This window comes from Heloderma suspectum, chromosome 5 (assembly GCF_057233095.1).
Source record: "Heloderma suspectum isolate Gila_16-S chromosome 5, 16-S_ref, whole genome shotgun sequence".
Taxonomy (NCBI): domain Eukaryota; kingdom Metazoa; phylum Chordata; class Lepidosauria; order Squamata; family Helodermatidae; genus Heloderma; species Heloderma suspectum.
The window spans coordinates 136,911,251-136,923,955 of record NC_139462.1 but is presented as its reverse complement, the minus strand read 5'-3'; the positions used below and the strand labels follow the sequence as shown (position 1 = coordinate 136,923,955).

General features: G+C 45.2%; 1 protein-coding gene across 7 annotated transcripts in view; it reads left to right on the top strand.

The window, feature by feature from the left end:
- The window catches only part of GALNT1 (polypeptide N-acetylgalactosaminyltransferase 1), a 73,973-nt gene that overhangs the window by 45,448 nt on the left and 15,820 nt on the right, over window positions 1-12,705 (top strand). For all 7 annotated transcript variants that reach the window (XM_084857537.1, XM_084857540.1, XM_084857539.1 and 4 more), the window contains 3 exons: window positions 3,027-3,193; window positions 9,988-10,195; window positions 11,606-11,776. In XM_084857537.1, the coding sequence (XP_084713663.1) occupies window positions 3,027-3,193; window positions 9,988-10,195; window positions 11,606-11,776 (546 nt within the window). The remainder of the gene's footprint in view (window positions 1-3,026; window positions 3,194-9,987; window positions 10,196-11,605; window positions 11,777-12,705) is intronic.

Here is a 12,705-nt window from a genome sequence, read left to right as displayed (position 1 = left end):
GAATCAAATTGTACTGGCTTCCACACTACTCCTTTAAAGCTCTTTCTTGCCCAGAGTATTTGTCTCATCACGGTTCCCCTTTTTAGCCTCTTCAGTTTCCATCCAGTGGCAATGTTGCCATCTTTATTGCCCTGTTGGCCTTTGCAAGATGGCTATCAGTTCTTTCATTGTCCTTTCTGGCTCTCAAGATCTGCTAGTTTACTAGAACTAGCCGCTCTTGAGAGAAATTATGCATTTGTGAAAGAAACTACAGAAGTAGGTATGACTACATATCACTGATCTACAGACACAGACAACTGCAAAAGTCATGGCACTGAAGGTAGAATTGCTTTGGGAAGTATCCAATCTGCCCATCTGTGCATGGGGCCTACTACTGCTTCCGTTCCACGCACAGCCAGCCATGCACTTCCATAGTGCAAGCAGCCCCCCACCCCCGGCTTTCACAGTGGCAGTTTAGCACCTGCTAAAGTGCTGTTTAGTGAGTGGAAAGCCCTGAAATGAGTGGAAACTTGTTTCGGCAAGCCATGAAACGAATGGAAACACTCCTTTCTGTAAGAGGGTAGGTCAGCAGAGCTCCCTTATGCAAACTTCACCAACCTGCCCCCTTCCAGAAGCAAGCATTTCTGCTCATTTGGGTTTTCCCCAAAAGAGTTGTATTGCCGTTGCACAAGTGGTGGGGGCCTCTTGCACAGCAGAATCGGTGTGACTGGCTGCATGTGGCTGGTCACAGTTGGATATTGCCATTTGGGAAAGACGATGCAAGCATTGTGTGAGCCATAGAATTTTCACCATTAAAATAATATCTCTGGTTAGTAACTAGCAAGGGTCACTTTTTTTCAGTCTTTGGCTGTGACCCAGAAATCTTCATGTGCAACAAATATTTTCCTTGTGCAACAGACTTCTCAGGAGAATCGAGCTCCATCCAGAGATTCTGTTCTACTAAGCGGCTATTAACTTTTTCCTTCAGTAATAGGAAATCATAACTATAGAAGACAATAATTTTGCAACTAGTGTGATCCTTTGCTCTTGGAATATAAGGGTATGTTGCATAGTGTCAAGAGTACACTAAACTCAACAATTGGAAGGCAAAGAATGTAAAGAGTCCAGGCTGCTGGTCTCTTGCTACAGACAGGCAGATTGTACTGCACTTTCTGGGATGTAGGAAGAATGCTGCTTCCTTCTAAAGATTCTAAGCATGTCTTAGAAATAAAAACTCCTCTCTGAACAAACCTTCCCTTTGGGTTTTGTTGAATCTTCCACTCCGTTCTGCATTTATTTCTTGGATTTTATATAGTTTGCCTTCATTAGTAGTAATACCTAGTGGCAAAAATGGTGCTGAATATGGATATGGAGGAGATCAGTGTAGAATCAGCCTTCCCCACACTGATGCCTTCCCAATGTTTTTGACTTCAACTCCCATCATCCCCAGCCAGCATGTCCAATGGATGGGAATGCTTGGAGTTGTAGTTCAGAACATCTAGAGGGTACCAGGTTGGGGAAGACTGGTATAGAAAGGTGCTGTGTACATTTATAAGACGTGAACTTTTTGCTTCATCACCTTGGAAAGTTAGCGGAGTGTATTGATTCACCATTCCTTTTCTGTAAAGTCTTGCTTACCTCAAGATAATTATTCTGCATAGCTATTATAGACATTAGATAAAGAGCTAATAATGTTTGTACTCCTACAAACATTATTTGAACCTTCATTATCAGTTCTTAAAGCTTAAATTAAAGTAACATATCAAACATTAAGTGTCAAACTTATTACATAAAAATTAAAGTATCTCCAAAGCTCAGGTATAATAAAAACTTAGTTCAGTACAATTGAGAAACTTCACAAAAACTGTAACCTGCAATTACTATTTTGCTGAAATTGTTTATATCTTCCCTCCATTGTTTAGAACAAATCAGAGTTTATGCCCTTAACCTTCTCAACATCACAGGTTTCAGTGTATTAATCCAGTTTTTATATCCTGAAAGGGGAAAACAGTCTGTTAATGTATGAAGAACTCCTAAAACCTTTTTGGAGTTTCAGGGTTGGCGAACTGAACTCAATTGTAGAAGTGGAGTGGTATGGGGCAAAAGGCATTCATATATGTAGAACTCACTTGTATAAGTGAACAAGAGCCTGTTTGCCTTAAATTCTTACAAATGTAACATACGTATAAGTCTACACAGACCTGAAGGTCATCTTCAGAGGTCCTTTTCCAGGTGCCCCTGCCAGGTGAGGTGTAGCAGGTGGCTACTGTGGAACAGGCATTTTCAGTGGCAACACCGCACTGTGGAATGGCTTCCTTAGAGAGTCTCGCCTGGTACTTAATTTGGTATCATTTTGGTGACAGGAGGAGACCTTATTTTCTCAGGTTCTTTAATGAGCTCCTGCTTTAAATTCCTTTTATCTGGGCTTTTTTTCTTCTTGCTGTTGGAGCAGGGATAGGCAACCCGGTGCCCTCCAGGTGTTTTGGACTATAATTCCCATAATCCCTGACCATTAGCCATGCTGGCTGAGCTGATGGGAGTTATAGTCCAAAACATTTGGAAGGCACCAGGTTGCCTCCCCCTGTGTTACAAGGTTGGATACAGATTTAGTCATACTTCAAGTAGACCCCTTGAAATTAATGGCATTTAGTCATGACATCTCCCACTGATTTTTAAATGCGTTCATTGTAAGCACGATTGACGTCTGGATACAACCCTTTATGTTTTATTGATTTATTTATTCCTTTTTAACTTGTTCTTACATTTGTTGTAAGCTACTTTGAGAACATGGTTATAGGGCAGCATAATTTAATGCACCGTAGGTGACTGAACAGCCACTGCATGATACCTTCTGGCCATCAATGAGATCCGGATGTTCTTTTTCCAGCCATTCTTTATGCTACCAGTCAAAAGTGACACGCTAGTTCAGTTCAAAAGAGTTCTTATTTTATTGCATACTTGTTAAAATTGTATATTAAACAATGCAAATGTCATCTGGTAGTACAGAATGCATTTATTACAGCTTTGCTTCATTTGTATATTTTTAGGTGTAAGACAAAAGTATATCCAGATAACCTTCCTACAACAAGTGTTGTCATTGTCTTTCACAATGAAGCTTGGAGTACTCTACTGCGAACTGTTCATAGTGTCATAAACCGGTCACCACGACACATGCTGGAAGAAATTATTCTTGTTGATGATGCTAGTGAAAGAGGTAAGAGCTTAGCATTGATTGCATCAGGTGCCATTTGTCCCTTGTGCATAAATCCAAGCTTCCATTGGTATAGTTATAGGGCTGCTTCATACAAAGGCCATTTGCTACACGGTTATAATTTTTGTGTAGAAGAAACACCTGTACCGTACTGTGCAACAAATGTGCCTTCTGACTTACCAGAAGCAGGAATCAGTTCCTGAATAAATATATACATGGACAGATTTTAAATCTGTCTCAGTTTTGGTGACATTAAGCAAGGTGCTGGCTCAGGCTCTGGGGCTCTCATCAGGTTGTACCATAGGTCAGTTTGAGGTCCTAGTGTGGTCTCCTTGTAGGATTGATTATTATCCAGGCTTGTCTGTACTAAAAAACCCCACACCCCTCACTTGTATAGCTGCATGCATACATTTCTTTTAATTTAATTAATCCCTTGAAACTGCTTATTAGGAGCCGTTTGGACACTCCATGGAGTGTATATCTGAAATACAGATTACTCTGCATATACTAAGCTAAATCACTCTCCTCAAATAGTCTAGGTACCCTTAATGTTCAGACATGCATGAAATGGTTATTCACTAAATAATGCCTGTTGAATCTAAGGGTGCAATCCTATGCATGTTTAGACAGGAAAAAGTCCTATAATTCCCAACATTCCCCAGCCAGCCATGCTGCTGGGGAATGCTGGGAGTTGTAAGACATTTTTTCTTTCTAAACAAGCATAGGATTATGCCCTTAATCACTATTTAGTTGGATTTTGCCTAAGTTTTGATAAGTAAAGTGCATCCATAGTCTGTTCTACTTTTGAGATTGTGGTGAATTTACTTCTTAAGAGAAGTATTTCATCTCCATGTAGAATCAAGGATTAGTTAATTGAAGTAGTGTTGGAACAAGAGCTGTTGTGCAAGGTCTGCTTTTTTAAAGGAAAAGAACCTTAAAAACCCTGAAGTTTTCTAAGTTTGGCATTAAATAATAAAAGTAGGAAATGTTGTACACCTGCCTCTCTTCCATTTTTATATAGCTGCACATTCATAATTTTCCTTGAAGCTGCTTCCATAAATGACATAGTCTTTGGTCCAAGAGAAATTAATTTTGAAGTTTTATCAAACTGAAGCTTATAGGCAACAAATGAAAACTATTCACATGCTGGTTAAATATTCTGGGATGCATCGTACTTGGAACAGAAACATTGAAATCAATGGGACTTAAGTCAGTACTATTTTTAAATATGACTAAATCTGTACTCACCCCCTTTTTCTAAAGAGACAATCAGACTTCTACAAAAACAATTTCCTAAGCTGGGAAAGGAGTGGGTTGGATTTTATTTATTTATTTATTTATTAAATTTATTAATCGCCCATCTGACTGGTCACCCAGCCACTCTGGGCGATGTACAACCCCCATAAAACAATTTAAAACAATAAAATTTTACCATAAAATTTTTTTTTTTTAAATACCCTAACCCACCCCAAATGCCTGCCTGAATAACCACGTTTTTAATGCACGATGGAAGCTCATTAAAGAGGGGGCATGACGGAGTTCCCTAGGGAGGGAGTTCCACAGAGTGGGGGCCACCACAGAGAAGGCCCTCTCCCTCGTCCCCACCAGTCTAGCTGTCCTGGCTGATGGGACAGAGAGAAGGCCATCTGAGGCTGATCTTGTTAAGCGGCCTGTCTGGTGTTGCTGGAGGCGCTCCTTAAGATAGGCTGGGCCGGAACCATATAGGGCTTTAAAGGTCAAAACCAACACCTTGAATTTGGCCCGGAAAACAACTGGTAACCAGAGCAGCTCCTTTAGCGCTGGAGTGATGTGATCTCGCCGGCGGCTGCCTTTAATCAGGCGAGCCGCCGCGTTCTGTACCAGCTGCAGCTTCCGAACCGTCTTCAAGGGTAACCCCACGTACAGCGCATTACAGTAGTCTAAACGAGAGGAGACCAGGGCATGTACTACCGATGGGAGCAGATGGTCGGGAAGGAAGGGGCGTCGCCACCGTATCAGATGGAGTTGATACAGCGCTGTCCGGCTCACAGCTGACACCTGAGCCTCCATGGACAGCTGGGAGTCCAAAATGACCCCCAGGCTGTGGACCTGGTCTTTCAAGGGTAGCCGTACCCCATTCAACACCAGGTCAACATCCCCCAGCCTCCTCTTGTCTCCCACCAAAAGTACCTCGGTCTTGTCAGGGTTGAGCTTCAGCTTATTCCTCCCCATCCAGCCACTCACCGTCTCCAGACATTTGGACAGGGATTCTACGGCCAACCTTGGTGAAGATTTGAATGAGAGGTAGAGCTGCGTGTCATCCGCATATTGATGACACTGCACCCCAAACCTCCTGATGATAGCCCCCAGTGGCTTCACATAGATGTTAAATAGCATCGGGGAGAGGATGGAACCCTGTGGCACCCCACAAGTAAGTGGCCACGGGTCCGAAACCTCCTCTCCCAGTGCTACCCTCTGGTACCTGCCGGAGAGGAAGGACCGGAACCACTGCAATACAGTGTCTCCAATGCCCATCCCCTCCAGGCGGTCCAGGAAGATACCGTGGTCAACGGTATCAAAAGCCGCTGAGAGGTCGAGGAGAACAAGGAAGGAGCATTCACCCCTATCCAGAGCTCTCCTCATATCATCCACCAAGGCGACCAAGGCCGTTTCTGTCCCATGCCCAGGCCTGAAGCCCGACTGAAATGGGTCTAGATAATCAGTTTCTTCCAAGTGTGCCTTCAACTGCACCGCCACCACCTGCTCAATCACCTTGCCCAAAAATGGCAGATTTGTGACTGGGCGAAAGTTGTTCAGAACTTGAGGATCCAAGGAGGGCTTCTTTAAGAGTGGTCTTATAACTTCCTCCTTGAGGGCTGTTGGCATCACTCCCTCCTCAAGGGAGGCGTTCACCACCGCCCTGATCCCTTCACCCAGTCTCTCTCTGCAGCTCATAATGAGCCAAGATGGGCAAGGATCAAGTAAGCAGGTGGTCGGCCTTACAGATGAAAGCACCTTGTCCACTTCATCAGGAGGAAGAAGCTGGAACCGATCCCACAAAACCGGTTTGCCACAGGCCGCCTCTTGCTCACTAACTGCATCCACAGTGTGCAGAGTAACACACCTAATCTGATCAATTTTATCTGCAAAGTGCCTTGCCAAAGCCTCACAGGAGGCCTTAGAATGCTCCAGTGGTTCCGGAGCCACAGGACCGACCAGGCTCCGGACCACTTGGAACAGCCTCCTGGGGCAGCACTCTGCAGACGCGATGGAGGCAGCATAATATTCCTTTTTTGCTGCCTTCACCGCCACGTGATAGGCTGAAGATATAGCTCTAGCCCGTGTCTGATCGTCTTTGGAGCGAGACTTCCGCCACTGGCGCTCTAGCCGTCTCACCTCCTGTTTCAGAGCTCGTAACTGTGGATTGAACCATGGTGCAGTTCGAGCCCTGTTCAGGGGGAGAGGGCGTTTCGGAGCCACCCGATCTAATGCCCCGGTGATTGCGGCATTCCAGCCACCCACCAGGGTCTCGACCGAGTGGCCGTTGGCATGCCCCAGAGAATCCCCAAGCGCGTTCAGGAATCCATTTGGATCCATAAGACACCTGGGGCGGACCATTTTAATGGGTCCTCCACCCCTGCGGAGGGGTTGTGGAACCGAGAAGTCCAACATCACCAGATAGTGATCTGACCATGACAAGGGGGTGGTGGATATACCCCCGACTTCCAGATCACTCCCCGCTTCTCCAGAAACAAACACAAGGTCTAGTGCATGACCGGCTACATGGGTGGGCCCAGTTAGAATATGGTGCAGCTCCCAGGAGGCCATGGTCTCCATGAAGTCCCGAGGTGCTCCTGTGAGGATGGCCTCCGAATGTACGTTGAAGTCCCCCAACACCAGTAAGTTAGGGGACTGTACACGCACATCAGAGACCACCTCAAGCACCTCGGCCAGGGAGTCAGTCGTGCAGCGGGGTGGACGGTACACGAGCAGAATCCCCAGACTGCCCTTCGGGCCCAACCTCCAGTACATGCACTCAGCAACCTTGGTCTCCCGGAGAGGGGGTCTGGTGAAGACCAAGGACTCTCGGTAGATAACAGCCACTCCCCCTCCCCGATCCCCAGCCCTCGGCTGCTGTGCATACGAAAATCCAGCTGGACACATGGCTGCAAGGGTTGGAGCAGCAGCCTCTGCCAGCCAGGTCTCCGTAATACATGCCAGGTCTGCACCCTCATCCAGGATCATGTCATGGATGAGGGAGGTTTTCTGGGTAACAGACCTGGCATTGCAGAGCAGCAAACGAAGGCCAGAAGATGGGGTCACGCCTCCCCCAGCCATCCTTTGGCTCTGAACAGGCCCGGAGCAGGGGACAGATACTACACATCTCTCCCTTGTTCCCCTTACCTGGCATGGCCTGCCCCTAGCGCTCCGCCAGCGCCTGCCGCCCAGCCTCGGTATGTTCTGGCCCCCAACACTCCCCCCACTGCCTCCATCAGGTGGACACATGCCCCCTCGCTCCCGCCTATCAGGCAGGCTACCCACCCCTAAAAACACAACAAAATCCCCCCCAACAAAATAAAACAAACAAACAAAACAATTAAAATCCCCTTAAAAATGCCAGGCAGGAGTCCACAGGGAAGGCCTGGTGGTGGTGGCAGCGGCGGCGGCAGCAGCAGGCCCAGCGGCGGCAGCAGCAGGCCCAGCGGCGGCAGCAGCAGGCCCAGCGGCGGCAGCAGCAGGCCCAGCGGCGGCAGCAGCAGGCCCAGCGGCGGCAAGCACGCCTCTTCGCCGGTGGTGGTGGTGGTGGTGGCTTCTCCTGCAGGCCCTGGCTCTCCCAGGCCACCTCAGCCAGCCAGCTTATGTAGCCCCTCCAGGGAGGGGCAGGTGGAGCAGCACAGCTGGCTCGGTACCTGGGGGCCTGGTCCTGCAGGGACTGGCGGTCTGCCAGGCAGAAGTCCACAAGGAAGGCCTGGTGGTGGTGGCAGCGGCAGCAGGCCCGGCGGCGGCGGCAGCAGGCCCGGCGGCGGCGGCAGCAGGCCCGGCGGCGGCGGCAGCAGCAGGCCCGGCGGCGGCAAGCACGCCTCTTCCCCGGTGGTGGCGTCTCCTGCAGGCCCTGGCTCTCCCAGGCCACCTCAGCCAGCCAGCTTATGTAGCCCCTCCAGGGAGGGGCAGGTGGAGCAGCACAGCTGGCTTGGTACCTGGGGGCCTGGTCCTGCAGGGACTGGCGGTCTGCCAGGCAGAAGTCCACAAGGAAGGCCTGGTGGTGGTGGCAGCGGCGGCAGCAGCAGGCCCAGCGGCGGCAAGCGCGCCTCTTCCCCGGTGGTGGTGTTGGTGGTGGCTTCTCCTGCAGGCCCTGGCTCCTGGATCCAGATTTGGGTGCATGCAATTGGGCTGGTGGAAGTGTACTCCTCCCCATCTCCCCACAGCAGCTCTCCAGCCCCATGAAAATGCTACACAGAGGGTCAGGTGACACTGCTGAATGCAGTGAGCTGTGGGGAAGGGGAGACCCCCCCCCCCAAATCTGGCAGTGGGTTGGATCCAGATTTGGGTGCATGCAATTGGGCTGGTGGAAGTGTACTCCTCCCCATCTCCCCACAGCAGCTCTCCAGCCCCGTGAAAATGCTACACAGAGGGTCAGGTGACACTGCTGAATGCAGTGAGCTGTGGGGAAGGGGAGACCCCCCCCACCAAATCTGGCAGAGGCACCTTCCATGAGTGGAGCCCTTCACATCAACAGAAGGCAGACCCAGTGAATTTCAAATTCTATCATCAGGTGGTTGAACTGAATGAAGTAAACTTTGCCTGCAGCAGCCTCTGGATCTGCTGTTGTTGTATTCCTAGCAAAGTTAATTTGCATAAGATTTCACTTTCACACTGAGAAGACAAACAAAAAAAAACAAGACTTCCTCCGAATGTAATTTAGAAGTGTTAATTTTTCATTTAGGAGAAAAATAGTGATTAATGTAGTTGTTTTGATAAGATGTGGACAAAATCACCAGCGAAAGTCAAAAAGTATTAGGTAAAAGAGATTGCAAACTAGTTCTATGTTAAAATCTGTATCATCATCATCATTGTTAATTTTTACAGAGTGGGAGAGAATATGCTGAAGATAACTGAATGTTGAACAAAAAACTAAGCTACTTCATTTTGCTTTCATAGGCTCTGAAGCTGAAGTGGTTGTGTAGTATGGGACATAGTCTAGCTACAATTAAGTACTTTTAAGGCCTATTTCAGTGAGAGAATGCTAAATATGTATTTAGTGATCCTGTTAAGATCAGTAGGTCTTAAAAGTACTTCTCTTTGGCTGGATCACGTCAGTAATAATTCAGTAACAATGTCAATATTGTCTGCCTTCTATTTCCTATTAGTACCAGTAGTAGCTCTCCAAATGGCCATGTAGAGGATATTTTAGCAGTGGCATGCACAAACTAATTTAAGTACAGCTGTCAAAAATTGATCGTATCTTTAGAACTTGTATGTCTATGGCTGCAATCCTATGTATATTATGTGGGAGTAAGCCCCACTGAACACAGTGGGACTTACATCTGAATAAACATGTATAAGATTGCATTTAAGCAGTTCTTGGAAGCTTATGGGAGAAGCCCTTGTTTAATACATGGTGTGGAAAATTCTAGTATTGAAATTAACAATATGTTCATTGTATAGTTATTGGGATTGTCCTGTCCTTCTGGCTGCTCCAGTTGAGAGCTCATTTAGACTGATAGCAATGTAAGAATTTTGACTAAGTTTCTGAAGAGTAAGTACACACAGAATGAATGAAGCATACCAGCTACCATTTATTTGTCCACGTTTTTCAGACTTCTTGAAGAGACCCTTGGAGAACTATGTGAAAAAGTTAAGAATACCAGTTTATGTGATTCGAATGGAGCAGCGTTCCGGACTGATCAGAGCCAGATTGAAAGGAGCTGCTGCCTCTAAAGGCCAAGTCATCACCTTTTTAGATGCTCATTGTGAATGCACAGTAGGATGGCTCGAGCCTCTATTAGCACGGATAAAAGCTGACAGGTGGTTATTTTATAAAACATGTTAAAGGTTAATATTTGCTATTTCAGCTAAACTGTTTTTATAAAGCATAAAAGGCATATTTGGAAGCGATAGGTAAATTTTGAAAATCCTTAGCATTTGACAGTTGTCATAGAAGAGTGCTTAGCAAAGGATTAATTAAAGCTAAGCAGTAGAACTTGGCTGTCTTAAGTTGTGTTATGAGTGAATAATCAATATGTAGAACTCAAGCAGCCTGCCACACCCCATCCTACCTGAAGGTGCCAGGGATTAAACCTGGGACCTTTTCTGTGCAAAACATCTGCTCTGTCACTAAGCTACACACATCTCCTCTGGATATAAATACCTTGTTTAGTGAAGTAACATTTGTAATATGGTTACCTTGAATTGTAATACTGTATTTTGCCACTATCCCATTTATCTATGTGAAATACGTAATGTGCAAATTTTAAAATACCTTTACAGTACTTTTCATTTGAAACAGAGTGAAGTATGTGCTAGAAATTATTGGCCTCAGAAGCACTCTTAGCTGTTTACTAGGTATGACAGATTTGATTGGTAATGGACTGTTCCAGTTTTGTTGAAACAGAGATGCACTAGCATCTAGTATATTAGGCTGTAGTATTGTATTTCACATAGCTGTATTAACTGATGGTTTGCCAAGCTCCTCATAAATCTCCAGTGAGAGCGTCTCTATTTTTTTTAAATGAATCAACTGTGGTATGCAGTGAACATGATCCAGTCAAATTAAAAACAATCCCCATTGAGGTAACTTAAATTAGTGGGACTTCAAAGTGCTTAGCATTGGCTGGATTATGACAACCTTAACTATTTTAGAGATGTATGCTTCCTTGGAATATTAGATTTAAGACTGACTCTTGAATACCGTTAAGCTGTACAACCTGTATAATCAGGATTATCAAGTAATTTATTCAGAACACTGTGAAGGGAAAGGAAGTCTGATGCACACAGCAAGGGATGGGGCTTCACTGTACATTTGCTACTTGTTTGGAACTCATAAATAGAGATGTTTCATGTTTCACCTCCATAGAGCAATAGAAAGAGTATAGTTGATGAGCCTTGAATCTGATCCAGTCTGACATTTCATTTTAAAGGGACGAATGTGCATTCAGTCCTCCTTCTGTCAATATAATTTACACCTGGAAGACACAAAAAGTGTGCATTAACGTATAGCACAATACTGTGCATATATACTCAGATGTAACTCCCACTGTGTTCAGTGGGGCATGCTTATGGGAAAATGTGCGTATAATTGCAATGTTAGTGAGATGTTCTTGTATAATGTGTGGTGCTCATACCTGCTTGTAACAATGGCTGCTCTCCTGTGCTGTACAATTCCATACATTGTTCTTGTCTTTATCCTATAACAATGTATGCTATTTCTTTCTTTAGGAGAACAGTAGTTTGTCCTATCATTGATGTAATCAGTGATGATACATTTGAATATATGGCAGGCTCTGATATGACTTATGGTGGATTCAATTGGAAGTTGAATTTCCGATGGTATCCTGTTCCTCAGAGAGAAATGGACCGAAGGAAAGGTGACAGGACTCTTCCGGTGAGGTAAGGGAAACTGATCATCATAATTTGGATATCATGTCATGCATATCTGTCTATTGCTTCTATTTAGACACGTGATATTCAACTTTGTTTAGCTGATACTAATTTCTAAGTTACTAAGAACAATGAGGAAATATGATTTATAATCAGCAACAATTCACCAGAAAGAGGACACAGTAAGTTAAAGAATATTTTGGAAAGCTTGCTGAAACAGGATGATTTTCCAGGCCCTTACTAAGTGCTTGCAGTGTTGAACACCAGGATTCATCTTCCACAAAGAGTTGTATATTATGTTATCTGTTTTACAGTGTGCTTTCTGAGTGAAATGAGGAGAAATAGAAAGGTCAGGTGCTTGTGATACCAGCTGCCTCCATGGCATTTCTGAATACCCATACAGGCATTCTTTCCATTCATTTTCACACAATGAATTAAACTGCTTCTTCCTCAATTCATGTCTAGGCAGGCACTTTTCAGGTCCTCATTGCATCTTGCATAAAGTTTCAGAAAATTACTTTATGTTTGTTCTTTGGATGTTTTGCCTGACAGCAGCATTCTCACTGCACCCTAAATCACAGTAGAGTTTCAAACACAACTTACATACGTCATGAGAGTCTGCTGTTCAAAACCAATAGCCCTACTGGCTTTTTGCATCTTGGCCCAGTTAACATATTAATATTGTACAGTAAACATAGTAATCTTCGAGAAGAAATTGATGGTTTACTGAAAGTGAAGTCAAACTTATGCTTGCAAGTATATGATGTCTGAGACAGCAAAGAGTGAAACAGCAGTGTTAAATGTATCAGTCTTATCCCATCTTTATTCCATACTCCAGCCAACGTGGGGCAGGATCTAAAGAACTACTTTAGGCATGCCCAACAACTGGCATGTCTGGTGGGGTTTTGACTTTGTAATATAGCATTTACATGGGTTGG